This window comes from Aspergillus puulaauensis, chromosome 3 (genome assembly GCF_016861865.1).
Source record: "Aspergillus puulaauensis MK2 DNA, chromosome 3, nearly complete sequence".
In the NCBI taxonomy this organism is placed as follows: Eukaryota; Fungi; Ascomycota; class Eurotiomycetes; order Eurotiales; family Aspergillaceae; genus Aspergillus; species Aspergillus puulaauensis.
Window position 1 is genome coordinate 3,949,481 of NC_054859.1, and position 26,731 is coordinate 3,976,211.

Here is a 26,731-nt window from a genome sequence, read left to right on the forward strand (position 1 = left end):
CTATTCATCCTTGATGGCTACGTGAGTGCCTTGTACCCCGGTCCAATTGAAAAGAATACTTACAAAGTGTCTTTGCGCCCAAAAAAAACGGTGGGCCATAGGATAATATGGAACATGGGTGTTGAAGACGGGAGCATACAGAAGAGAGCAACAACTGTTCGGCCAATGCGCGTTATCAGGTGCGATAGCACCGCATGGGAATCAAGGTGCTGCACAATGATGCAAAAGTGGTGTTTAGGTACTCTACCAGCCTGTAAAACAAAAAATTCCAAATGGATAAACAAATGACATACATCTACTGAGCTTGGATCTGCATATGCGGTGCATACCCGTGCAAGAAGCCAGCGGTGAGTCTACACGCTCCCCGGCCCCGCGAGCAGAAAAAGCGAAATATAGGACCTCGCCTTGTTTGCCTCCCGGTTTCTGGATCGAGAGCATCATCGAAGACCAAAGTTATAGGCTGGGTGCAAACAAGTATCCTATAAACTGCCAACTACGCAGTAAACGCACATTGCCGGTGAGCCATAATGGTCAAGAATTCTCCCACGTTATGTCGGAGACTGGAGTACCCTTGGGAATGAGGAGGGCCTGTAATGTACTGACCAATACGAGCTTTACAATATAGCACCCCCCGACCCATGGCCTTAGCACGTACTAAACCTGAGTTCGGGCCGCGAATCCCTCTCAGACCGTCAGACGGGGAAGCGGAAGGGTCTTCTAGACGAGTCGAATGCAGTCCGACGAGGATTATTTGAAACACGGCGCGAGGCTGCAGCGCTCCGTAGGCACCAAAAGGGACTTTTTAAGTGCAAGTAACTTGAGACGAGTGGCGAGCAGCGCGAGGGAAACTTATCCATCCGCTAGTAGGATAGCGATTCGCACCATTTCACCTTGCATTGACGATCGGTGGTGGTGTCATTGATCCACAGGCGGACGGGGGAAAAGAGTCGTATCTGCACTCCTGCAGAGAATACAAAAAACGAAGCGAGTTAATCAACTAGCGCGCTAATCCCGAAGGGCGAACTTCGAGGAATGAAGGCCAACCAGCAGAGCCAGATTGACTTGATTGAAATAACCTCGAGTAACTCTCAGTGATTGACGGGGGCGCGTCGGAGGGGAGTGGAGGGGAAAGACAGCGGCGGTGGGCTGATGATAGGATTCTAGACTCGATTGCGAAGGCTGGCGAGGGGTCTGTATTACGCCCAGGTACCAGCGGCTAGTTGTAGTAGAGTGGACGAAACAAGAACTCTGGGTTCTGGAAGCATATGAAACCGGACCATGTCCTGATACTGTTCAAAGTGAAGAAAGCAGTGCATTCGGAGTATTATTGCAAATACGTCAGGAAGCAAATATTAATATTCCAGTGACACTCGTGGCATGAGGAGTGGAGTGAGTGTGACAGTTGAAGCTGGCTTGCCTGAGTAATCTCAGTTCCGTAACTCTGTATCAAATCTTTTTACGATTCAGAATTTCAGATCCTCAGGTTTTTTTTTCACTTCCCCCCTCTGCTTATCAGAAAAACTATTTCTACCTGCGCAAGTCTTCCCACCCCTCACCTCTACTTCTCTCCCTTCTTTTCTCTTTTTCTTCTTTTCTCTTCCTTTCACCATGTCCCAACAACCCTCTTCCACAGCCCCCGATGCCTCCACCACCGCCCAAGTCGCCGAACACCCCTCCTCCGCTCCCTCCCGCGCCGCCGAACTCGCCAGTCTTAAGGTAAAGCTGCGCGCGGCGCTGCGCCAGTTTCCTGACTTCCCGTCCCCGGGAATTCTCTTCGAAGACATTCTTCCTATTTTCGCCGATCACTCTGTGCACGAAGCCCTCATCCGCTGCCTCGAGCTCCACGTCCTCGAAACACACGCTAATGAAAAACCCGACGTTATCGTCGGCCTAGAGGCCCGAGGCTTCCTTATCGGCCCTAGTCTCGCTCTGCGACTCGGCGCCAGTTTTGTGCCGGTTCGCAAGCAGGGTAAACTGCCGGGCCCGTGTGAAACTCAGGCCTATGACAAGGAGTATGGTCAGGATTTCTTCCAGATGCAGTCCGACTCCATCAAGCCTGGTCAGAAGGTGATTGTGGTGGATGATATTATTGCAACCGGTACGTTCTGCGCTTATTATAAAATACTTTGCTTGACTAATGCCTTTACTTTTTAGGCGGGTCGGCGTATGCTTCAGGAGAACTCATCAAGAAGATGGGCGGCAATCTATTGGGCTTCATCTTCTTGCTCGAACTGGAATTCCTCAAGGGGCGGGAGAAGCTGCCTGCTCCCGTTTACACTCTGCTCTCTGGCCAGGAATCGCAGGCGTAATGCGATTTCTTTACGATCTTAACTCATGTTTTTTACGAAGTCCACGGCTTCCAAAATAAAAAGTATCGATATATATCGGCCCCGGTCTCGCCCTCCTCGCCCCCTCAATTGCCACGATCTAAAGCTCGAAAGAGCATCTGATCCTAAACGAACCTACAGTTACACATTGGATTGCGTCAACCGATAGACGGATTATTCACACGCATCACGACCCGCTGGCGGCCTGATTTCTGAAAGAGGTGGTGATTTCTAACGCTTGAGGGATTAACGAAGGGCTTCTTCTGTTATTAATCACTATAGACTTTGAATTCTGAATATACTGTGTATAGCATAATTAATAATTCCCTTTCTCTACCTTGATGGTGGACATGCAACTTAATCTAGAATCTAATCCAGCGGAATTGAACGCCTCATGACCTCCTCCGCCCAATCCTCTGGGAACCCCAACTTCACGGACTCCCTAATCGCCCTATTCATGCGCGGAATATACTCATCATTGGGCTTCCCTACCTTCACACGCTTTTCATCAATATAAACCAACACCTTGACCTCGCCACCTTCCCTCTCAAGCCCGTTTCGTTCTCTATACCCCTCGTCCAACCACTTAACCACTCTCGCCCCAAAGTACCATTTATTATACTCGCCATCCCCCTGCTCCCTGGGTCTAATTCTCGCCGGGACACCAGATCCAGGTATAGAAGGCCCAGAACACTGATCAACCCCCTCATACCCGTCCAACAACTTTTCATCCTCCTCACTCATCTCATAAAGAACCCCATAGACACCTCCGTGCGGAATCGATTCCGAAATCGACTCCGGCACTGCATCCCCCTCAGTGATTTGCCGCCCAACGCGCAAACCCGCGGGCGGGACGACATTCGCATATCCGAACTGGCAAATTAACCAGCGCCATGAGTCCAGCGCAGCGACTGCGACGGGGTGTGCCGAGAGCGTTGGGTCGTGGGTACATCGCATGCGCATCTGCGTGGGCGAGAGGTTGGAGCCATAAGCGAAATAAAGGTATTTCGTCTTTTGGCCGGTTTCTTGAGGGTGTAGGTTTGTTGGGGGAGGTGCGGGGGGATGATTGATTGTTATGGTTGTGGTTGTGGCCGGGGTTGAGTGGAGAGGTGGGATTGATGATGGGTCCTGCGTCTGGTCTTGTTGGAGATGCATGCTGCTTTTCGTTCGGGGGACTCTGAAACGCGGGTTTTTGTGAGATGTAGGTAGGAATGTATGTTGGAAGAATGAAGAATAGTCACACAGTCTGAGAACTGGTGGAGAGCGAGAGTGGAGTTCGGAGACGATGGCGAATTCAGGTTCCTGGCTTCCCGAATCTGAATCAAAAATCGAACCGACTCGAACTCTGGTTCTGATATAAATAGTAGTACGTGGTTTTGGAACGTTGAAACACAGGGTATTGTGGAACCAACCACCTTTGGATCAACTCTATTATAACGAAACATCTACAGAATTAATTTATATACTCTATTAAGCAACAAATAAATTACTGATCGGAACGCCCTGCGACCGCATTGAATACCGTCGTTTGAGGCCCACTCCGTTTGCCTGGCGCAGGAGCTCGTATGTCACTTCCCCCCCACCCACCATCACCATGCTTAGCAGGTGGCGTCGTGGGATTCCACCGGTTGTCATCTGTATCTCGTCCAGCTGCGGGCGCGCAAGGTACGGTTCTGCAAGCATTGCTGCGAGTCCCGGGCCCAGGTGCTGCTGGCTCTGAATGTGCATTTCCTCCTCGTAGGAAACAACAATAACGAGTTTCAGGGCATTTCGCGAGGGTGGATATGCCGGGATATTCCGAAGTTTCTGGGAAAAGGTGCATCCCCCGCGCTTTATCACAAGCACTTGGTGAGATTGCGCAATGTCACGGGTAATGCGCTGATCACAAAGGTTACCAGCCATGTAGATGTCAGACCAGGAGAGCCGGGCTTGAGACGCTCCACCAGTGACCGACACAAGAGGCGTATCGTCCACATCTGGGAGGGGACCCGAACCTAGCCCTGTGGCAACTGCCGCGGGGATGGGGAGGCGGGTAGAAAGTGTATTTTTTGCAGACGGGGAAGGCGTGTAGAGCTGGTCAACCTCATCTCGCCACAATGACGACACAGAACTGACTAGAGATGACAGGACGTCCTTCATGTTAGACACTGAGGCGTCTATTGGCGCCGGGTCTTTGCCTTCGTCTGCGGATGACGTAGTGGTGATGACTCGCTGCTGTCCTCCATTTCCAGTCGTAGGAGATTCTCGACCATCATTAGAATCATTTCGTTGGTTGAAGTTTTCTGAGAGAACGTCAATGACCAGGTCAATCATCGCGGGATCGCGCATCCGTGTGAAATTCGGATCCCCAGGATCTAGGACATCAAATGTGATTTCCCTGAGGAGGTATACCTTCTCATCCTTTCCCAATGGTACGCCATTGACTACCTGCACTCTAAATTCGCTCTCTTCCGCACTAAAAGCGGATGCGTCCTTGATCATGCTCATACGCAAGCCACCGATGGTTTTGACAAGGATGCCATCCCGGACCCGTTCCAGTGAGCCAGGTCCGTAGGCCATTCCAGGTACAGCTGGAAACGATATGTCCAGAGTAGGACGAATAGTCATGGCTGAACTCGTTCCGTTGAACGGCACCAACTCTGGTGGCAAAGTCCAAGGAAAGAAAGTATAGTTCGTTGGCGAAGTCAAATCAGCGATTGTAACTCCAGGGCGATCTTTTGCTGGCCTTTCCAAAGATCCTTCCGGTGGACCACGACTCGGCATCAAGTCGAGTCGAGCCAAATTTGCAGCGTGGAAAACGTCCGGACGAGCCGCAGTTGACGATAGCCCAAACGTTGGTGGCGATGGAGCAATAGGGCAAACTAGCTCACCTGAAAGCCCATTTTTATGGGACTCCTTTGTTTTGCGCTGGGACTGGGCTGAATATGTGCTCTCTGGAACAACCAGGGGATGACCCTCGGTACTAAAAACGAACGGCCGATCTAGGTGGTTTAGGGGATGCTCAGGGTGATACAGCAAAAACATATACTTGGCTGTCTCGCCAAGGAAAAAACTCTCCATGCGGTCACTCAACTCGCCGTTGCGGACGTCCTGGAGTCCAGCCCAGCCGCACTTTGTCCAGCAACGGCGTTTAATGTCTCGCAACACCATCTCACCAACGTGCAAATACCAAGGGTCCTTCGTAGCTTGATAAAGATAGAACGTCGACTCTATGAACTCCGGCCGTCCGCCATACCATCCGAGGTCACCCTCGACGTTCCCTGTGGCAACATTCCATCTTTCAGGAAGCCCAGAGAAACGATTCCAGATAGCGGTCGTAAGCAGATGGATCCCTATCGCCTCGTCCAGTTCTCCTGCTAACGAAAGAAGGCCTGGGAAGAAGGCACTCAGGCTGTCGATCCAAAAGGCCCGGGTGGCGCCGGTAAAGATATCTCCCTGTATCAAGTGCGGATGTTGGTAACCTTCGCCACGGTAAAGATGGCGTCTTATTGATGAGTGTGAGTCCTCCCAGACCTGCAGGAATGCCTCGGGCGAATGTTCGTATTCGCTAAGCGGAACAAAGTAATCATCGAGAATATGCCACGGGCTGCTGTTATTAGAACCCGGCGGCTCTCCGGAAGATAGGAGGACATATGACTTGAATGCGTATTCAAAAAAGCTGTCAATCCCGGCACCAATCTGTACAATCACAACGTTAGCTTGCCGTGCGAAACTGAGCAAGGAAGAGCGTCGTACACCAGTGAAAGGGGCAACCCATTTGCCAGACTCTGCGTCAATGCCCGCGCCAATTAATCCAATATCACTTCTTCGATGCCATACCGCCCAAAAAGCCCTCTTCGCTAATTCCTCGTAGCGGCCGTCTCCAGTGAGTCTGCTCAAAACAGTGAATTCTAAAACGAGACTGCCTGCGCCTGCGCTGCAAGTTTCCGTGACCTCCGGTGATGAGGCCACGCAAACATCATTATCTCTGCCGCCACATCCATGTGTGGTGTCCGCATTCAATGGCGAGTTGGCGTAGAATGGCTGTTTATGTACTCCGTGCCGCAGATTTACCCGGGGGTAGGGAAGGCCAGTGTCGGTATAGAAAGCCGGGAGAATACGATTTGCCAAATCAACGGCAAGTCTAAGGAATTGGCCGTCGTACACAAACTCATTGTTCCAGCTTATTCCTCTATTCTCGCCGGCGAAGGATGCCTTGTCCCAGGCTTTCGCATATGCCGCCTCTGCGGGGGGCGGGCTATATCGGGTTATAGGAAGGTCACCGACGGCAAAGAGATGCGAGCTCAACAGCCCACCTATGAAGTCAACGTTAGAAGGGGATATAATTTCATTTGAGTGGGCAGGGAGACCAGCCGCGTACCCAGTCCGCGAATGACAGTCTCAAAGACCTGGACTTTGCTATCCATGTCAAATCCTCGACTACGTTCGCCCTGTCCCGCAGGGCCATTAGAACCATCCCCATATAGCCTCACAAAGTCCTTTATTCCATCCTGGAAGTATCCGAAGGCCTTTTGTCCATCATCCGGGCTGGAGGACAAAATGGCCAGCGTTGACAGGCTATCAATCAGAGTCAGGGAATAGTTTCCCAAAACATCATTAAGCTCGGCGTGGCCAGGATTCTTTCGATCGCGGACGAGCGGTTGGCAGGAGAGAGGACGTAGTTCGTCTTCGGGAAAGGCGTGTTCGAGGTAGTTTTCAAACCCATGGTAGAACATCTGTTCTGTCTCGATCCTAGCAATCCCCAGGCAATTCAGTTAGTTTCATGGCACCAAAAGAAAATGAAATTCAGAAGTAATAATTTGGATATAGACACACCTCAGACTCCTAATTTGATCAAATTTCATCCCCTGAGTCGCAGAAATCCATAGCGACAGAATAAAGATCCAACCCATCATCCACGCTGAACAGACGGACATTTGTGGTCTCCCACATCCTGAGCGCATTACCGCAAAAGCGAACCGGCCGCAGACGGCATGAGAGTGCAGCGGCGACGAATCAAAAATAATATCGTTCGCGTCGGTGGCCCTGGTTTCTTGCTCGAAGTTCCCTCGGAATCACGGCTGGACGCAACAATGTGAATATGCTTGTTGGGAAGAAGAACGAGACTGCACGTGAGCTCGAATCCGAGGACCAAATGATCTCCCGCTCCGATCTACAAAAAGGCGCATGCGATATTCATCACACAATACGTAATTTGACGTTAATCTAAGACCAAATTATCCTTGTAACCATCTTTATCTATTGCTTGACTAGAGTTCTGACTAGAGTTCCAAGCGGAAGACAGGCCTCATAGCAAATCCCCCAAATTCCCTAACGCCAATCAACCCTGCCCTTCGTCGGCGCACAAAATGCCTCTTATAACTAAAGATATCGTGGTAGAGAACACTGTGCCCCTCACACCGACAAGAAGGTAAAGAGCACATAAAAAACACGACCGCGGGTCCTTTGTCACTGCGAATATCTTGCTAGTGATCTGGGTTGTGCTTCGACAACATAGTCAATGCCGTCGTCAGATATATAACTTGGTGGCCGGCGTCCATGAGTCTTGCGGTGCAAACTTTCCTCGGCCCTCTCAATGTCAGAGATAGGTGGGTGGTTGTCGACACGTTGCCAGTAGAGTAAGTCAGGATTTAGCCTCTGCGCGCAGGTTAGTGGTGTGCTGCTCTCTGTTATCATTCATGGTATAACCACTTACCACACTACTTCTCCATAGTCCGTACGCTGGCGGTGGAGTAGCTATCTTCATGGCGGGAATTGTGCGACTTTCAGCGAGGTGCTCTTCATCCCCTGCCATGGTAACAAAGATAGGCTGTTCTGGCTGGGCATAACCAGTAGCCTCCGCCGTACCTATTTGCAGTATAGGTTCGGTGGCGTGGTTCGGAAATTGATAGACCGCCACAATCAAGCGACATAGAGAATGGCACCAAACAACCCCAAGGGTTAAAAGTATGAAGGTCAAAACAATGTAAAGCCAAGGCCCATGGATAGCGCGGACAACAACAAAAGCAATATCTAGGCATGTCAGTACCATCAGAACTGAAATCTTCGGACAGCACCTTACAGATAGAGATATTTATCAGAAGAAGGACTGTGGAGAAGGTTAAATTGAATAATTTCCAACGAATGGTCTGGTCTTTGATCATCGAGGTACAAGACCGCGCGCGGAGTGTTCTTTGAGGTTGTACATCCTGTGCATCTTCACTCGGGGAGTCGACCGGCTCACGGTCATTGTTTCGGGAGCTGAATGTTGAGGTACCAGTTTCAGCTAAAAAAGAAGATAAACGAATGGAGGTGGTGGTCCCCGGAGCGAAATGCGACGACATCGGTGGGCTTGGAATCAACGAGAGTGACAATATCTGCATTCAGTGGTCGCCTCGTATGTATCTCAGATCAGATTCGAACTTAGGTTTTAATCTCGATATACTGTGGAGCGTCAAATTATCGCGCATGATCAGAGTTGGTTGCGACGTGAGGTATTCCAATACTCTCCAATGAACCACCTGGAGAAGGTGCGCCTGGCTAAACTTGTCAGAGGTGTCCATACCATCGATATTTAAAGGATGAGTATATAAAAGAGAAGTTTGCCGCACAAAAACCATTTCAAAGCAGCACCAGTGTTTTTGACCGTCTCCGGCGTTCGGGAATCAGTATGTATGTCCTGTAGACGGGTTTGTAGACAAATTTCCGCATCCGTCGCAAAACACGCGACATGGCAGCTTTCATAACCCACAAAACCAGCATGACAGTTGAAATGGTGGCGCAGAGTAATTTCAGCTGCGCATGTTCTCAATCTTGTATGAGGCTAAACAAAAGCAGCTTCCGGGGCTCATTCGTGGATAGACCCAACCTAGTTGATGAGCTGTAGAGAATGTCGAAGGTTAACAGCACACGCCCCCTAGGAAACCGGCGAAGCTATCCATATAGACTGGGCAATTCTAATACCCAAATCCTCCATCCATGTGATAACGACTTGTTCCCTTTTATGTCCCGACCTAGCATTATGCTAATCCCGGTCGTACGAATTATACCACAAAGGAATGCGTGTTCTAAAATCCAATATATTATCAGGATCAAAGCTTCGCCGTAAATCGAATTTACACAACACGCGTCATGGGCAGCTCTGGCAACAGTGAATAGAATATTTCGAGAATTGAGCACATGTGGGCCTGTACTCTGTATCAATACATCCCAGACCCAAAGAGCTAGCCTGTTTCTAGTTTCAAGGAGGTAAATCTTTAGAAAGTGCTTCGATTTAAAATGCCCCTCCGTCACAGGTTATTCGACCTGCCACTTTCCCTTTGGTACACCCCACGTGTAGAATGTCCCGCGAGTTGGGTGGGTGTCACAGCACATTCATTTGTACCGTGGCGGCCGGTTCGTTCTTCTAATTCTGCTTGGTATCAGAAAATAAGTCGTCCTTTGGATTATGAGTTATCAGTGGCGACCAAGAATAGGCCCTTCCAACATATGTATCATCATTTGCCCAATTCACCCAACATCAATGTTCGGTCAGATGATCCGGTAACAACTGATGGATAGTTAGCACAGTGGCCTCAGGATTTTTGATGGCTCAACTTACTGATAGGCTCGTTATTCGGTGTGAATCGCACATCATTTACAGTACCCTTGTGGCCAGGGAGCTTGTACAGGAGCTTTCCGGTCTTAAAGTCCCATACCACAACACTCCTATCGCCGCTTCCTGCTGCAATCTTATCACCAGCTGGATTCCAGCTAGCCCGGATGAGGTTCTTTTCCAAACCAACAGGCGCACCATCATAGGTCCTAATGTGTCGAGCCGCCGGCGCGAAAGGTCGAATATCCCAAGTTCGTACCGTCGAATCAAAAGAGTTGGACAACAGAGTCTGTGAATCTGGTGAAATCTCAAGAGAGGTGATACTATCCGTATGTCCGGCCATAGAGTATACTATAGCCTTCTTTCGAATGTCCCATACGTGGATCGTGTTGTCGATACCTCCACTAAATATCTCATTTCCGGCTTCAGACTGCGCAACCGCCGTAATAGGTAGCTCCGTTTCCAAATATTCAATGGCCTCTTTCTGCCGAGGGTCCCAGATTCCTATTGTACCATCGTCGCTAGCGCTTACCAGCATCTCTTGGCCTCTTTTGCTGATTTTAAGGCAATTTATGACTTCTTCGTGACCAATGTAGCGACGAATTCGCTGACCAGATTCGATATCCCAGCTTGCTAGCGTCATATCGGCGGATGCGGAAAACATGATTTTGGAGTCTCGGGACCATTGTAGGTCAAGTACTGCACCTTTATGACCAGATAGGATACCGTAGTTCTCGCATTGTCCATAAGTGTTCCAAAGTACTATTGTTCATCCAATCAGCTTTGTCTTGGTTTTACGCCCTAATCTTTTTGACATACATATAGATCGATCCATTGATCCTGATGCAATGTGCTGCGCCGTTGGGTCGAATCGGACGGTGAAAATTTCGCCAGAATGGCCTATATTTTATGAATTAGCATATTTATTTGGTATCTCTGCATTCTATCTCACCTGTAAGCTCCATAATCGGCGCCTCAAGGCCACTTGTGCGGGGAACCTGTGATTGAAGTTAAGCACGGCACTATATTCATATTCACTGGGCCCGACGAGGTATGCATACTGCTTGTACAATAGTTCCATCCTGCGATGAGCTCTTGGCAACCGCTGCGCTATCATTGAGTCCAGCATCGGACTTCTTTCGTTTCACAACCAATTGACTGGACGAACCAAAGGCCGCTTGGGCCGGCCGTTTTTCTCCGGACATTATTTCAGAACGCGCAGTTTAGAATCGAGAGGGTGAAGGGCAAATTGTCACTATAAAAGATCAGAGGTAGAAGGACAACGTGATGATCACTGAAGTATCTCGATCAAAGAAAAACGCGGCTGCGAAGGAGCTTTAGTGCTCGGGCGGTGTCCTTGAGACGCTAGCCGCCACAAACGCTAAGCGCACAGCTCCCCGCCGCCGTCATTCCAGCTTAGGCCGGGTCTCTTGCGTTGCCAACTAAATCCGTCGAGTGTATTTAGAGACCCTTTAATTTCGGATATTATTGAATCTGGTCCTTGCGCATTCTGAGAAAAAGCCCAAAAAATGTCGTCCACAACGAAAGTCTCCAGAATCGGAGAAGAGTAAGCAGTTTATTCTCCCATTGTTGAATAGAGTAACCTGCTAACACGTCAACCTTCTAGACTCTGGAAGTAAGTAAGCTGGAAGCTACCGCCTGTAATCTCAACCTTACAGATATTACGGTCTGTCAGCCAATGGGCGCACACTAACCCACGTCGTTATTCGCAGAACGAAGGTTGATAAAGTCAACGCGGAGCTGGTGACGTTGACTTATGGTACAATTGTCGCGCAATTATGCCAGGACTACGATGGGAATTATCACGAAGTGAACAAGCAGCTGGAGAAAATGGGTTATAACATCGGGATGCGGCTTATCGAGGACTTTTTGGCAAAGTCGAACGTTGGGCGATGTGCCAACTTCCGCGAAACGGCAGACATGATTGCGAAGGTACGGTGTCAGATAACGTATCCAATATTCTCAATTAAACCCTCTGAAATTACTAATTTGGATCAGGTTGGGTTCAAAATATTCTTAAACATCACACCGACGGTCACGAATTGGACGAGCGACAACAATCAATTTTCCCTCATTTTCGAGGAGAACCCATTAGCGGACTTCGTTGAGTTGCCGGATGACGGGCGAGCACAAGATGAGCTTTGGTTTTCAAATATCTTGTGTGGTGTTCTCCGAGGTGCGCTGGAAATGGTGAGTATCAAATCTTGCTCACTGAGTATATCTGTGCTCACTTTCTGCTCTTTAGGTGCAAATGCAGATTGAAGCACACTTCGTTAGCGACGTTTTGCGTGGAGACGACACGACAGAAATGCGAGTATCACTTGTGAGGTACATCGAGGATGAGATGCCGCCGGAAGAAGATTGATTGCAGGCTCCATTGACCAGCAATTCACGGCGTATGGTGTTCGGCTTTTGCAATATCGGTTTCATTTATGCCATTAGAGGTGCCTGAACTCATACGGAACACTTTCGATGATATCAACAAGGAACCCGTTAAATAGACAGGTGTTGCCTACCATCTTTGCCTGGAGTTATTATTATAAAGGTAGAGCCGGATTTTACGGTTACTCCGAAACGTAGTGATGCTTCAACATATCTCAACCCCACTCTCATCATAATAACCAATTCAGAACCAATTCACGCACTTCATATATCTTGTGGTGAGTGAAGGCCCTCGGATTGGTACCAATCCTCCAAAATATGAGTCTCAACCCCAGGAATCCTCGGGTTGATGCAAATTGTCCCAGACAGCCCGCGGCCGATTGCCTCCGACTAGTGCAACCACATATCTGTCGACATGTGGGTTATGGTAGGAGATATATATATATATTTTTTTTTTAGGTTCTGATCTATAGATTTGACCCACGTATCATGCTAGTTTTAGACGACGCGCGATTTGCAAATTAAACTAACAAGGGCGGTTTCTGAAAACAACGACGCTGTTTCTACTATTTAGACGACTGACCAGTTGTACAGACATGGATACTGGTGACAGGAGACCGACCTTATATGGACCTATGCAGCCTGCAGCTCCTCGATGATCGCCCTCTCAAGTTAATAATAACCTAACTTAGTTAACTAGTTAATATTGGACCGCTTGGCGCTTAGTGATCAATCATCAGCCCCATCGGTGCCAACTCCGGGGTATACGGCCGAGGGATACAGAGCCATTGATTCATCGGGATCGATCATCATCGAGTTGACAGCTACTTAGAAAAAATATGAGCTTTCAAGTACATGACTCCATGCACAATAAATAACTAGAAAAGAGAAGTTTTGGGTTGTGACTAATGTAATGTAAGTTAACTGTTAATGCTGAAGATGAGTTCATGTGTCAGGAGGTGAGCCACGTGATAAGCCATACCGAAGATGGACAGGAAATCCATCTATTGTGCTGGTAATTACGCACTGCAAGAGACCCTGAGTGTAACAAATGCATCGACTCTTGATCAGTCCATCGACTCGCGACCGATTGTTCCATCCTTTTCTTCCATCTCGCTGAAAAATTGCGCACTCCCAGAATATTCGCCATTTCCTTCTCGCGTACGTATTGGATTTGGGTCTTACATCTGTTTGGTTGAGGGAAATTGGATACGGAGTCCTCCGTCGCTGAAACAGTTCTGCGGCGACAGTCCAGAGTCCGCCTTGATCACTTTTTCTCCCAACCTCCGAGTCCGACATCTACGCTTTGCAATTCCACGCCGATACTTGTATTCTATTTGCAGGTTTGGCGCTTACTGTTAGTATGCTAATTTCTTACTCTTGTCATTGATCTTCATCGTTTTCTTTCCATCCTCTTTGCCCTTCTCTCTTTTTTTCGCGCTGTGATTGTATCATTTTCGCCGCCTCTGGGCCGCATGCTCAGATATACGCTTGGCGGCGGCATCTCCCAGCCCTCCCGCTTGTTCCGAACAGGTTAATCCGCGCCGAACAAGCGATTTCCGCCCAGCAGAAAGAAAGAGGGAATCAAGCGGCGCCCAAGTCCCCAAGTCCAAGTCGGTCTGAGAACTTGACCACCACCTCTTCTCTTCTCCAGGCACCGCGCCTGATATCCACGCCCCATTTTATCCTTCTGCTCCTCTTCCTCTTCCTACAGCCTTTCCATCCGTGTTTCCCATAGCATCTTTTCTTTTCGTTGTCTTTTTGAGGTCCACCTCTACACTTGATCTTGACGGTCGCCTTCTACTGTACTTCACTCCTCCACCCACCGCCCCCTCTTCTCTCTCTGGCCTGATCTCCGCCAGAGTTCTCCATCACTTGTCCCCCCCGTCTTCTATAGGAGCGGTCTGATCATCGGCATTTTCTTTTACTGAATTACCTACCCTTTCGTATACTGTTGGCTCATTATTCTCGCGCCTTCCCCGTTTTCCTTGCACACTAGACGCCGATTTCATTTCGTTCGCCTTTCGTGTCGCTAATCGCTTGGTGCAACCCAGCTGGTTCGCGCCTTTGATCTCCCCGGTCGAGGCCTTTAACAAATGTTATAGCCGCATATTTCTATACTCCAAAACCTCTTCTCACGGCTACCGTCAGACCGATTCACGAATACTCTTTATTGTGCCCGGGGAGAAATTGCGAGCCGCAGATACTATTTTCGGTTTTATCTGCACTTGCTCCTGAGCGTGCAAACGCCTATATTCTCGCCGCCGCCGGACGCTGCATATTCTTCACCCCTTAATAATAACCACCTATCCTCGCGCTCTCCTATTCCTACCGCGACATCCAATTCGTCTTTCTTTAGCTCTCTCACTCCCAAATCCGTGGATGTGTGTGGAATCCTTTTAACTCGTCGCTTCCGCCGAGGACAAACCGATTAGGTGAAGGTTATTGTGTCGTCGGAGCGCCATAATGAACCAAATGAATGTTGGTGCGATGAACCCCGGCGTCGGTGGTCCGGTTGGTGGTGTCCCAATGATCAATAATGGTTCGATGGCACCCCGTAATGATGGCAATATGAATAATCTCCCTGAGGTGATGGTCAACAACCTTAACACGTATATCTACGACTACTTTTTGAAACGTGGTTACCACGACTGCGCAAGAGCACTTGTGAAAGACGAGTCGATTAAACTCAATACCGAACCCCCTATCAAGACGAGTCCGGGTCAACGCCGGGAGAATGATGTGAACGGCGTTGATGGTGACGCGTTGATGACAGACGGTAAAGACGGCGACAAGCTGAAGATCCCTGATGACTTGCCTCGGCCCAATCTTTCTAGTGAAGGCCAGCAGTCCTTCCTATTGGACTGGTTCAGCCTGTTCTGGGAGTTCTTCTGGTCTCAAAGGAAGAAGGGAAACAGTGCCGATGTGAGACAATATCTCCAACATACTCAGGTATGAGCTTCATACTTCACTTCAACTTCCCTCTACAAGTGTCTAATAACATCCGCGTTGCAGAATTTGATGCGCATTAGAGAACAGCAGCAAAATCAAATGTTTCGAAACCAGCAACAAATGATGCCAGGTCAGATGGGGCGGCTCAACAACATGCGTGGAAACGGGATGATTCCAGCAAATTTACAAAAAACCGCTCTACAGAACAATACTGGTGGCTTGTACGCACTGCCCCTCGCCTCTTTCCTTTCTATATTTTGAAACATTTATCATTCCCAGCCCTACCAGTGCTGGGCAATCGGATGCTGATCCATTCTACAGTTCGCAGCAGCAGTTCGCGCAACTTCAAAAGAATCAGCAGATGCAGATGATGCAGATGCAACGCGAGCATTCTGACATTGATATGAACGGCCATCGACCGCAGTCTCCGTCCTCCGCCGAAAACGCACCGTCTCCGTCGAAGCGACCCCGCCTCGAAGGTGGGCCCATGAATGGGCAGCAACTGGCACCCAATGGAAGAGGTCAGGGACAGGCCATGCCAGGTCAACCGAACCCAGCATTATTGATGCAGAATGGGCTTACGCCACGTCCAATGAACCCGAATCAATTTGGTGCTTTTCAGCAATCGGGTCCGGCTGCACAGCCAAAATCAATCCAGGTATATGCTCAAAACTTGGCTCTACATCACTCTCGCTCAGCAATGAATAACCAGGGCATGCCTAATGGTTTAATGAACCCCGGCGTGATGCCGAATCAAGGCGATCTGGTACCCATGCCAGATGGCCAGGGTATGTATCCGATGAATAGCGACTTCTATGGCACGAATGGCCAAATGGCGCAGGTTAGGGCTGGGGTCCAAACTCCTGGTGGTCAGCATGGTAACCATGCTCTCCAGGACTATCAAATGCAACTCATGCTCCTCGAGCAGCAGAATAAACGCCGACTCATGATGGCTCGTCAAGAGCAGGACAGCATGACCCGTGGCCCCGACGGCCAGCCACTACCTGGGCAGCAGGGCCAACAACCACCGGGCCAAATGCCACCGGGCACTTCTCCCCAGGGCAGTAGGACGGGGGCGTCGCCAAACCCCAACGATCAAATGAAGCGCAACACCCCCAAGATTGCGCAGTCCGGTCTACCTGGTTCCCCGAACGCTCCCGATGCGATGATGCAGGGCCGTGGATCCCCCGGATCGATGAACTTCACTGGCCAAATGCCTCCGGAAATGGCACCTCAGTTCTTCATGAAGAACATGCAGGACGGTATGCAAGGCCCCAATGGCATGCGGCCGCCTAATTCCAACCCGGCGTTCAGTGGTCCTCAAATGGGCCAAGCGATCCCGGCTGGCGGGCCCAACCGGATGCCAAATGGGGGCTGGCAACCTCAGCAAGGTGGTCAACCCATGGTACCGCAGCAGTCTCCTATCATCCAACAACCCCCGACGACTGGAACACCTCAAAGTGTTGGCTCGATGCCGCCGCCTCAGGCGCCTCCGGCTGCCAACGCCGGCCGTCAACCTCCCCCATCTCCACAGACCGGAGCTGCTGCCCCTCCAACGCCACAACAGGGTACTAAGGCTGCTCCGAAGAAGAAAGAACCCAAGGAAGCCAGAAAGGTTTGTTTAAAGTTTTCATTAACTAAACTTTGCCTGTCATTGCTGATTATTCGTAGCGACCAACCAAGAAGGGTGCCGCAGCAGCGGCAGCGGCAGCAGCAAACACCGCAGCTACCCCGTCCTCGGAGGCGGAGCAACCCGCGACCCCTACACCCGCGACACCGATTACACCCCAACACCATCAATCATTTAACAAATCAGGTGCAAATGCCACCACAGGCGCTCCACAGCAGCCGACCTCCGCTCCCGCCCAACAGACCTTGGTGCAGCCTCCGCCGCCTGATCAGACTCAGCAGACCTTCGGTGATCTTACCATGCCTGATGTAAGTTCCTAATGTCGGACTTTCACAAACTGCCATACTAATCTTGCACCCAGCCCGCTACTTTCAGTCTTGATTTCAGCGCCCTGGAGAACCCAGACATCCTCGAGAATTTCGACTTCGATACATTTCTCAACACCGATACCGATACAGCAGGATTTGGATTTGACCCAAGTATAACCTATCCCGACGGTGTAGAGACTGGCGCCGAGAATGGTCTCTGAACGAACTCAGTGGTTTTTAATCCCAACTCCCATATACCCATGTTTTGTACATTTTCTCTCGACCTTGTGTCTGGTTGGCTATCAACCGTCATTGCTTTCTTTCCATTTTCTTTTAGTTTTTTCGCCCTGATTTTTTGTACCGACATGATCTTGGATATGGATATGTGCCCGTGAGACTGGCGTTGGTGAAATATTGTTCTTGCATATCCTTCCCTTGCTTGCTTTCTGAGGAGTAATGTTACTTCTGGTTTGAAATGGTTTGCGCTTGCGCCTTTGGTCTGGCCAAACTGTTCCTGTTTGAGCCTTTTCCAGTTCTCTACCTTTTTCATTTCTTCTTTCATTACTATATTACTACTATCGATTTTACCCTTGTTTGGTTAATATTGAAGCTCCAAAGGACCGTCGACGTTTGATATTCCCATAGCGTCAGTTCTGCTCTTTCAGAATACCTATCTGAGATTACCTGGTTAGAATCCTTTATTCCTTTTTTTTTTTTTTTTTTTTTTTTGCCTCTGTCCTACATTTTTCGTTTTCTTGGTTTTCGTGGCGTTACCTTGTACTTGGGCTTGCGTCAATACCTTGGCTACGGGCTCCCACTGGCTTTGGGCCCGTTAGGAATGGTTCAATGAATCAGGCAAAAATCAAATTCCATGTTTTGCTCTTCATATTCCGCTTTCCCCTTATCTTATTCCTCGCTTTCTGCGTAGATTCGTCTAATCCTGTTCGCCCGTTTTTTAGGGACAAACTACGAAGGCCAGTCCGTCAACGAGTTTGGAATAACCAAATTTCTTACAAGAGTGGCCTCAGTGGAAAGAAGAGAGATACGGTTGGGAATTGAACCTAGTTATATTCAGCTAGATTTGGGGTGTGGCGTAGTTGGCCCTAATCCATCCCTTGAGAAGCTGAAAGACATCAAACATCACAATTTATTGTCAAGTACACTGGCCACCTCCGGCCCTCGATTACCTCGCAGCCGTTTCACCCCACATGTTGATTGCCTCACGCTCTTTGGCCGCCTTCTGTTCCAGCATCATGTCTTCCTTGACCATGTCAATCAAATAATCACAGACCTTCCAAGCACACGCTTCATGCACCGCATTCCGAGTGGTGCTAAAACTTTGGGTTTGGCCAATTGCCCCTGCTCTGGCTAGGAATGGGTCAGCTTTAAAGTATGCGGCGGCAATATATTCTCCGTCAGCTTCGATAAGCCGTCCATCGGTTCTTTCGATACGAATTTCAGGACGCTCCAACGCGAGCAGATCACAAATCCCTTGATACATTCAACCACATGGCCCCTTCCGTAGAGGAAGGAGACATGCAATAGGTACGTTAGCCTGGGGTTCGAGATCTGGTGTAAGTGGAAGGAAGAATGAGATTCACGTTACTTTCTAGTTTTGCGACCCAGGTCCCAATGTCTCGAAGTTTACGTGATATCTCTGAAGGTGTAACCTTCCAGCGCCGTTGTTCTTCGACAACAGTAGCCTCAACCGCCGCCAACCTACAGTTTTCAAGCGGCTGTAAGTTGGCGTTTCCTGGAGTTGGTTTGCAAGCCCGAGAAAAATTAATCGGCGGCTTGCTTCTACCGCCACGTCTTTTCACTCTTCTCGACTCTTCGTGGTCCTCAAAATTCCTCTTTGATGACGCACGTGGTTCAGTGGACGGGCTATAGGGATTTCGAGGAGCCACAACCAACGGAGACTCATTGAACTGTTCCAAGCTCGGAACTCCGCTAGATCCAACCCATCCAGTGGATGTCTGGCGCGGGTCTCGAGGAATAACAGCCAGTAGAGCTTCGTTGGATTTACTCAAGATTGGAAGCCCCCCCGTTTCGACTTCATCCCCGTCATCTCTCACAAGCACATCATAGAGGGCTACATGTGCTGCGCCCTGTTTTGACTGCAACTCCTGAGAGTAGTACTTGAGAGAACCAAAGTATGTACCGCCATCCACTTCTACCTCGTGGCGGTACCCTTTGTGATGAACATATTTCGTGTATTTCGGCTCGGGAAGACTTTGATGCACGCAGTATTCTGGCATTCCTTGTTAGCAGTGACAGGTGCCTTAAAAATGTCGTTTTCTTACCATAAAGCGTTTCTACCCAGTTCCAGCCAAGAGGTGAAATCGAATCCTTAGGTCGTTCGGGTACGATCCAGTTTGGGAATTCATTCTTTAGCTTCTTCAAAGCTTCCCTACAGATGGAAACTTTTGCAACTCTTCGAGACGTATAGACATGTGAGCGAACTAATGTCATGCCATAAATCGTCATTTTTACGTCCCAGTACCTGGACTTCCGGCTGCTTGTAAAGTGGAACCTAGGGAGTAGAAGTGCCTTGGTCGCTAACACCCCAAAATAATATAGAATTTTCGAGTCGCTGATTGACTCCATATCTATTGAATCAAGTGTTACTAATGCCGCCCGATAGATGGATGCTGTCCGAGACTACCAAAGTCAGTCACATGAATGTTAAATGAGGTATGGTAAACCGTCTAAGTGTCGCCATACCTGATCTCTAAACTCGCCTACTTCCGTGGAAACAGCATCTAAATGGGTATCTTGCGGGTTGTTGATTTCTTGTTCCTGATCCTCCAGTTTGGCATGCATTTCAACCCTTGACATAGTGTCGTAGTTGGGGCTAGGAGAAAGATTTAGATTTTCGTTGAATCGGCCTGTCAGAGTGGGTGCATCCGTATTTGACGCGGTATTTGAGTATGGCGAATCTCTGTAGAGGGACTGGTAGGAAGGATAAAAAGTAGTAGGCACAAACGTACTTGACGTGGAGTACATATAGGAAGGGCTGCCGTAACTAATCCAAGGGGTCAGGGCTTGATAGGGTGAAGGTTGACTTGACCAAGTGAGAAAGTTTGTAGAGTTCGACTCTGGGTTGTAATAAGACGAGGACGGACAGGAGGCTATACCAAATGTTGGCTGTTCTGCTGGTTCTTTGCTCTTCATTATGGACAAACTGCGGTTTTGATGAAGAGGGTAGGCAGAGGAGTTGGTTTTGGGCAGATTAGTGGGAGAGTGATGAATGAGAAGTAAGGAAGTCAAGCGAGAAATGGGATAGCGAAGAGAGGTGTGCGAGTTTCAACATTCAAAAGGTAGGCGCGCATGGGTTGTTGTTGCTGCTTTCTAAACTAGGCAAGAACTTGCAAATGCCCGCAATTTTTAGAGTCATCAAGCAGGACGAGTAACTAATGATTAGTTGTATGTCTCAATAGAAAGAATAGTGCAACAATGCAAAGCTACCACCTCAAGTAACATCCACACAGGTTTAACGGCCTTGCCGCCTGCGGAGTCTAGTATGAAACAAGCGAAATGGAAGGCGACATTGTTATAATGGCCAAATCAACGATCATAAAGATAAGATACGCCGGGATTCACTCTATCTCACCAATCTCAGCTGTGGCACTCATGAGCGTAGGTCTCGAACTCAGGAAACCATCGAACTCGTTCTGATGATGGTCGCCTTCTACCGTGGGGAGATCATGGGTGGGTGAGACGAGTGTTGGCTCCTTCCTGCCAATGTTTAAACAGTCTTCGCGACCAGAGCCGACCGAGCGTCTTCTTTTGCCCTCAGTGGGAGTTTCCATACTGCCACTGGTCTGAACGTTGAGTTTTGAAGGGGTTTGGTGTAATTTACCACTCTCTTTATGAGTAGTTTCCGCTTCATTTTCCTTGTTTTCCTGAGATAGCCCTTCCTTTCTACTCTTAACAGGACCACTAGGGCTGGGATGAAGCTTGGTGGCTGCAGCGGGGTCGGATGGAGCGGTATTTGATTTGACACTTGATTCGGATACATCTCGAGTGCCTGGGTACGAGATGTCTTTTAGGATACTGGTGGAGCCGCGGCGGCCCCCACTTTTGCTGTAGGATTGAGACCGTGCTTCTGCCGCAGCCGAAAGCTTACTTCCCATAGGTAGAGCAGCAGTAGTGGAGGGGTTCGATTGAGCGTGAGTACTGAAAGAGAGCGGTCTAGGCGGGCTGAGGGCCTGGATTAGCTGGCTATACGCGTCTTCGTCCATAGGGGCAACAAGGCTAGGATGTTTGCTATGCTCGTAGCTAATACCCGTCATGCTTGAGATCGCTCGACTACTGTTGGAACTTGAGATATAGTCCGGCATTGATACGTCCTCCCAAGATTGTCTCGCGCCCCGGTGACGTGCAGCTGGGTCAAGCATGTATGGATCGACAAATGGGTCGGCGAAGGCTGTCTCCGGAGGAGCCCATCGAGGTTCCCTGTAGTTACCCTGCCATTGTGGCACAGGGCCCTGGTAGTTCCTATTTCTCCAGAGGTTCAGCGCCGGTGGGTTACCAATTTGTCCGGTAGTAGTTACCGGAGGCCGGGCTTCATGTCGAGAAGGTGAATGGGCGTGTACATCGTCTGCTTCCTTGAGGTCACTCACCCCGCTTCCTGCATTGTACTTGAAAAGTCGTGGTTCTTTGCTCCACATTGAAGTATTCGGCCAGGCAATACTAGAGTACTCTAGGACGTCTAGTCAAGGTGAGCCGGCATACTCCAATTCTGGTCAATGTCTCGGGTAAAACTCACTCAGAGGAGCGTGCTGGAACGCAAACGCCATGATTTCTTTAACTCTTTCAAAAGGAGGACTGCGATGTGGGCGCGCAAACCCTTCTGCAATCACTACTCTGACTCTGCCATGGAGGTCTCCTGCATCCCAGTGCCTTTGCTCCAAAATTTCCTGGTGGAACGGCGGAAAGCGTAGAGTGTCTTGATTGCCGTTTTTGTCGACGTCTATAGAGTTCACCAAACACGTGTTAGTAATATGTCTAGCCAAGCCATGGAGTATAGAGGAAGAATAGCCTACGGGAGCTTAATTCTAACCAAAAGATAATCAACATTAGCCTTTATCTTACCAGACGTTACGGAACACCAAGAGTACTTACCGATCACATGCGGCCAGTTCGTTCTTTGGGAAATCACGCTTCCCCTGGTTGACGTCAATCAGATGTTAGATATGGCACCGATAGCGGCAGTGTCGGCGGTAACTTACGCCACGCACAAACCGTCAACAAAGACCCTGACTTCAAATAGCGAAGTGTCATCCGGCTGCAGGAGGCTTTCCATGAGGCGGCTAGCATGGGGTTGCTCCCAGCTATGGATGGACACTCGAAAGGGGCTGTTGGCAGGGAGGCTTGGGACGAAAGTAGTGAGAACTGGCAACTGGCCCAAGTTGCCGTGAGGTTGATAATAGGTAGCCGGGCCAATGAACGCAGGGTTGTGTAGATAAGGGGACTCTGGACGAGGGACTCGGCATTAGTATGGAAAATGGAAACCTCTGAAGGTAGAAAATGTTACGTGCCTCGATCACGGGTCACAAAGCATTGCGTCTTGAATTCCTGGATAGGCACCTTGGAGTTCGCTGGAAATAAAAGCACATCCCAGTTTTCGTACCGCATGATGGATGACTCGCTTGCGTAACGCTGCTGCTCGTTTGTTCGTAATAAGATTAGAAACGAAGAATCTGAAGCTTGGGCTGGAATCAAAGTAGAAAATATCAGCGGTAACAACACCGCGGCCGCATCCGCATGAATGGATGAGATGGATGGGTTCAGAGAACACAGAGGGAGACAAGTTGGAGCTGCAACAAAGCTGGAACTCGATGACTCCAGAGCGCGCCATGCTACTAATTGGCGGAAGGAGGCAGGTGGGAGTAATGCTCCCGGGTCATGGGAGCTCCTGCCATAATAGGCCCGTCTATTCCCGTCACCTGTGTCCGTACTAGCACTACTACTACTGCTACTATGCAACAAAACCGGTGTAATCAGCTAGGATATATTGTGGCTAGGTGGCAGACGAACCCTTTCTATGACAGTTGACCTTGACCCAGAGGAGCAAAGAAGAAAATCCAGTCCTTGCTGAAGGATCGATCTATGCTCCGAAAACCAGTATGTTGTGACAGAGATACATACCTCGCGATCTTGACTCAAACACAAATAAAGGCGCCAGTACTAAACAATGAAAGGATCACTCTGCGTGGCGAAGGGGGAATCATCCATGAGAACCTTGAAAGACACAAACATTAAGAAGCAATGAAAGGCTTCAACCAGAAGCCGCTCACATTGGCATACTAGTCAGGAAGTGTGAAAAATGCAGAACACCATAAGTTGCCGCAAGTCCAACAGCGGATCAAGCACCCATCCTTTATCAGATCAGCACGTCGGATACTGCCTTCAACCGGAACTCCAAAGGCAACCAGAAGCAAAGAGTATTGCAGAAAATATCCCAGCCAAACTCAGCAGTTACAGGCTAGTAAGGACCGAGTAACAAGAGCGATCAGGTCACAAACGATGACATCCCCATACGTAGTAGAGAGGGCAGGCAAATCAGAAGAAGCTTAGAACCATCGCACAAACGAGATAAATTTGAGCGGGCTGGGTGGACAATGCAAACAAAACAATGTTGTACAGGCAGTCTAAGAACAGAACATCGTTCAGCATCACGAAAGCAATAAATGAAGAATTCTTGTTACCTTCCAGGACACGCTGCAGAGCAAACTTTTTTCCTTTTGCAGATTGCCTCCCATGGAGTACAGAAAAAGACGCGCGTCGAATTGCTGGCCATACGAACAATGAAGCTAAGATTCGGGACGTAATTTCAAGAACGGGGTACATGAAAGGGAACTTGGAAAAAAGTAGGGGACATCTCGAAAGACATGGGAAAAGAAACGAAAATGGGCAAATATTGGTTCGGTATGGAAAGAGAAATGGGTAAGAGGTCCTAAGGAATCGCGGAAAATATTGTGGAATGAAAAAAACCCAGGCAGGCATGGCTAAAAAAAATGGAAGCGCTGCACACATGAAGTACATAACACAGGAGAAGACGTGGGTCCATCAAGAACTATAGAGGAAAACTCGCAGAGATAAATAGCAAAGTTAATGCGGTATAACTCAAAAGACCCATCATTGAAGGGGTAACGGAACTCCTGTTGCTCCTTTTGACAAGAAGGAACGCTAATTCTTTTACTATGAACGTCGGGTTAGAAAAATATCGCTAAAGAAGACCAATAAAATTGGGGGAGCTAGCGAAAACTTACCTTCATAGGTGCGAAACCGCCGCCATACTGGTGTTGGGGAGGGAGGTACATGGGAGGAGGGGGGGGGGCGGGGCGGTAAGGGCTGCCAGCAGGGCCGGAGTTGTTCTGCGAGCGACCCCAGCTCAAACGCACACGCGAGTTACCGATGGGGTATCCCTGCATCTGGTTGATGGCCATCTCTGCAGCGTGACGCTGAACGAATTGAACGAAGCCGCATCCCTTGCCGGGCGGGATTTTGACGTAGGTGATCTCGCCAAACCCCTGGAAGAACGAGCGGAGCTCATCCTCGGTAACATATCCGGAAAGGCCACCCACGAAGACGGTTGTGTTGTTGGGGTCGGTGAACTGGTTCATGGGCTGGGGAGCACCGTAGAAGCCCATAGGAGGAGCACCCATGGGAGGGTACATGCCAGCAGGACCGGGCATGCCCATACCACCAGGAACAACACCGGGGCCCTTGTTCTTCGGGGTAGCTGTAGAGATGCGCATCGGACGGTTACCACAGTAGACTCCCTGCATCTCGCTGAGTGCACGCTGCTGGTCGTTTTCGTCAGAGAAACGGACAAATCCGTAGCCGCGAGACATGCCGCTGATGGGATCAGTCATGATCTTAGCAGACTTGCAGGACGGGAAGCGGCTCTGGAAGAGAGAGACGAGAACATATTCGTTGACCTCGGGACCTAGGTCACCGACGAAGATGGAGTACTCAGGGCCACGGTCATCGCGGCTACGGTCAGCAAGGCCTCCACCAGTGGCCCAATTCAATTTGAACAGGCGGTTGGTGTTCGGCATCGGGGTGCCGTTCAAAGACAGAGCCTTGCCTGCAGCGGCGGGGGAGGCAAAATCAACGAAGCAGTAGCCGGCATTGCTCCTACTACCAACATTAGGATCGTTGCTCTTGGTGGCGGGATTGATTACAATGTACTCACCCAGAGAACTTGTCGCGGATCATTTTCACGTTGACCTGTTCACCCATCTGGAACCAAAGGTTGCGGACGAAGTTCTCGTCAATCCAAGGCTCAAGCTCGCCCATCCTACATGAAAACCATGTTAGTTACCACGATATCAAACAGAACGATTCGATGGCAAAGAGCGTATATGGTTGCACATACCAGAGAGTAGTCTTGCCCTCATTTCCTTGCTGAGGAACAGCAGGGGCACCCTCCCCGGGGGCTGGACCCTGGAACGGAGCAGTTGAAGGGTCGGCCTGGCCAGTCATGGTAGTGTCAGCGGTAGCTGGAGCACCGGGAGCAGCGGCGGCTGCGTCAGCCGCTGGGTGCTGGTTCTGGAAAGTATCGAAGTTTTGGAAAGACATTTTGATTGCGATTCGGACGTTGGTAAAGATATGATCGACAGTGCTGTCTAAAACCCTTGTGTTAGTTGAACCTAGCTGTGTTTACTCGCGCGCCGCAGCGAACGCTGCACAAAAAGTCGACTAGAAGTCCTGCATACCTTCAAAAATTCAAATGAGAAACTAAAACCCCAGAGAAAGAAACTTTTCTAACGTGTAAATAGCCGGGGAATTCGTTGAGGTCGTCAAGGAGCGTGTCGTACGATCGTTGATCACTTGAGGGATTGAGAGAGGTGTTCTACTTCTGGGAATGCGACAACGTCGCAGTTAGCAAAGCGAGCCAAATGGATGTTGTTGTGAGTCGATTTGAGAGTTAATATGAGAGAAAGCAGCAACTGGACTGTAACCGGCTCAAGAAAGAAAAAAAGAAATAGAGCGACAAAAACTGAAAAGTGAATAAAATCTTCAATGGCTTGTGGAAGACAATTCTCAGACGGGGAAGGTTGAAGACTGGAAAGCCAACAACTCTTCATTTGCGGTCACTTCCGGTCACTTCCCAACGCCGAGTCACGCTTTGCTAACAAGCAAAATGACAGAGCGCCGGAAAAAGCGACCGTGCTGATCGAGGTCAAGGCAGAATATCAACAGCCCTTGGTGGCGCGAAAGCAGAAAAAGTGAATTATTCACTTGAATTCCCGCCGCATCCGTCCATACAGGCTCCACCCCTCCCAACTGCGACCGTCTTGCGAAAATGGTGCCATTATCCACCCATTCATAGGATGTCCTCGGATGATCAAGCCGCACGTATTGAGAAATAGGAGTTATAGATATGGGACGTGATTTGCGACTTCAGCGACATGGTTGTCGAGGTTGGTCCATTTCAGCAGGGGGTAAGCGATCGGGACCAGTGGCATATCACGATTTATGAAAGATCCAATGATCAAAGAAGACCGTCCGCGTCAACACAGCG

General features: G+C 49.4%; 9 protein-coding genes across 9 annotated transcripts; 3 read left to right on the forward strand and 6 right to left on the reverse strand.

The window, feature by feature from the left end:
* Nucleotides 1-1,608: 1,608 nt before the first annotated feature.
* On the forward strand, nt 1,609-2,309 carry APT1 (adenine phosphoribosyltransferase APT1; the record flags this gene model as incomplete). The annotated part of the gene is made up of 2 exons (XM_041702759.1): nt 1,609-2,098; nt 2,155-2,309. 2 exons carry the CDS (start codon nt 1,609-1,611, stop codon nt 2,307-2,309), a joined length of 645 nt encoding a protein of 214 aa, XP_041555512.1.
* Nucleotides 2,310-2,696: 387 nt separating this feature from the next.
* Nucleotides 2,697-3,482, reverse strand: APUU_31544A (gamma-glutamylcyclotransferase family protein; the record flags this gene model as incomplete). The annotated part of the gene is made up of 1 exon (XM_041702760.1): nt 2,697-3,482. The coding sequence occupies one exon, from the start codon at nt 3,480-3,482 to the stop codon at nt 2,697-2,699; it is 786 nt and encodes a 261-aa protein (XP_041555513.1).
* Nucleotides 3,483-3,797: 315 nt separating this feature from the next.
* MNL1 (glycoside hydrolase family 47 protein) lies at nt 3,798-7,270 on the reverse strand (the record flags this gene model as incomplete). The annotated part of the gene is made up of 4 exons (XM_041702761.1): nt 3,798-6,005; nt 6,063-6,622; nt 6,688-7,058; nt 7,143-7,270. The coding sequence occupies 4 exons, from the start codon at nt 7,268-7,270 to the stop codon at nt 3,798-3,800; spliced, it is 3,267 nt and encodes a 1,088-aa protein (XP_041555514.1).
* Nucleotides 7,271-7,775: 505 nt separating this feature from the next.
* APUU_31546A (uncharacterized protein) lies at nt 7,776-8,689 on the reverse strand (the record flags this gene model as incomplete). The annotated part of the gene is made up of 3 exons (XM_041702762.1): nt 7,776-7,964; nt 8,023-8,339; nt 8,389-8,689. 3 exons carry the CDS (start codon nt 8,687-8,689, stop codon nt 7,776-7,778), a joined length of 807 nt encoding a protein of 268 aa, XP_041555515.1.
* Nucleotides 8,690-9,802: 1,113 nt separating this feature from the next.
* Nucleotides 9,803-11,105, reverse strand: APUU_31547A (WD40 repeat domain-containing protein; the record flags this gene model as incomplete). Its single annotated transcript, XM_041702764.1, has 5 exons — nt 9,803-9,855; nt 9,907-10,662; nt 10,720-10,800; nt 10,853-10,898; nt 10,962-11,105. The coding sequence occupies 5 exons, from the start codon at nt 11,103-11,105 to the stop codon at nt 9,803-9,805; spliced, it is 1,080 nt and encodes a 359-aa protein (XP_041555516.1).
* Nucleotides 11,106-11,429: 324 nt separating this feature from the next.
* On the forward strand, nt 11,430-12,286 carry BET3 (TRAPP complex core subunit BET3; the record flags this gene model as incomplete). The annotated part of the gene is made up of 5 exons (XM_041702765.1): nt 11,430-11,467; nt 11,528-11,536; nt 11,634-11,853; nt 11,920-12,111; nt 12,167-12,286. 5 exons carry the CDS (start codon nt 11,430-11,432, stop codon nt 12,284-12,286), a joined length of 579 nt encoding a protein of 192 aa, XP_041555517.1.
* A 2,483-nt stretch (nt 12,287-14,769) lies between these two features.
* Nucleotides 14,770-17,414, forward strand: somA (putative cAMP-dependent protein kinase pathway protein (Som1); the record flags this gene model as incomplete). The annotated part of the gene is made up of 7 exons (XM_041702766.1): nt 14,770-15,255; nt 15,319-15,476; nt 15,577-15,913; nt 15,968-16,096; nt 16,151-16,870; nt 16,927-17,193; nt 17,247-17,414. The coding sequence occupies 7 exons, from the start codon at nt 14,770-14,772 to the stop codon at nt 17,412-17,414; spliced, it is 2,265 nt and encodes a 754-aa protein (XP_041555518.1).
* Nucleotides 17,415-18,743: 1,329 nt separating this feature from the next.
* On the reverse strand, nt 18,744-22,501 carry APUU_31550A (uncharacterized protein; the record flags this gene model as incomplete). The annotated part of the gene is made up of 8 exons (XM_041702767.1): nt 18,744-19,444; nt 19,497-19,854; nt 19,918-20,047; nt 20,797-21,907; nt 21,965-22,168; nt 22,242-22,253; nt 22,321-22,364; nt 22,428-22,501. 8 exons carry the CDS (start codon nt 22,499-22,501, stop codon nt 18,744-18,746), a joined length of 2,634 nt encoding a protein of 877 aa, XP_041555519.1.
* Nucleotides 22,502-24,396: 1,895 nt separating this feature from the next.
* Nucleotides 24,397-25,785, reverse strand: APUU_31551A (RNA-binding protein; the record flags this gene model as incomplete). Its single annotated transcript, XM_041702768.1, has 4 exons — nt 24,397-24,399; nt 24,471-25,341; nt 25,400-25,504; nt 25,583-25,785. 4 exons carry the CDS (start codon nt 25,783-25,785, stop codon nt 24,397-24,399), a joined length of 1,182 nt encoding a protein of 393 aa, XP_041555520.1.
* Between the last annotated feature and the right edge of the window lie 946 nt (nt 25,786-26,731).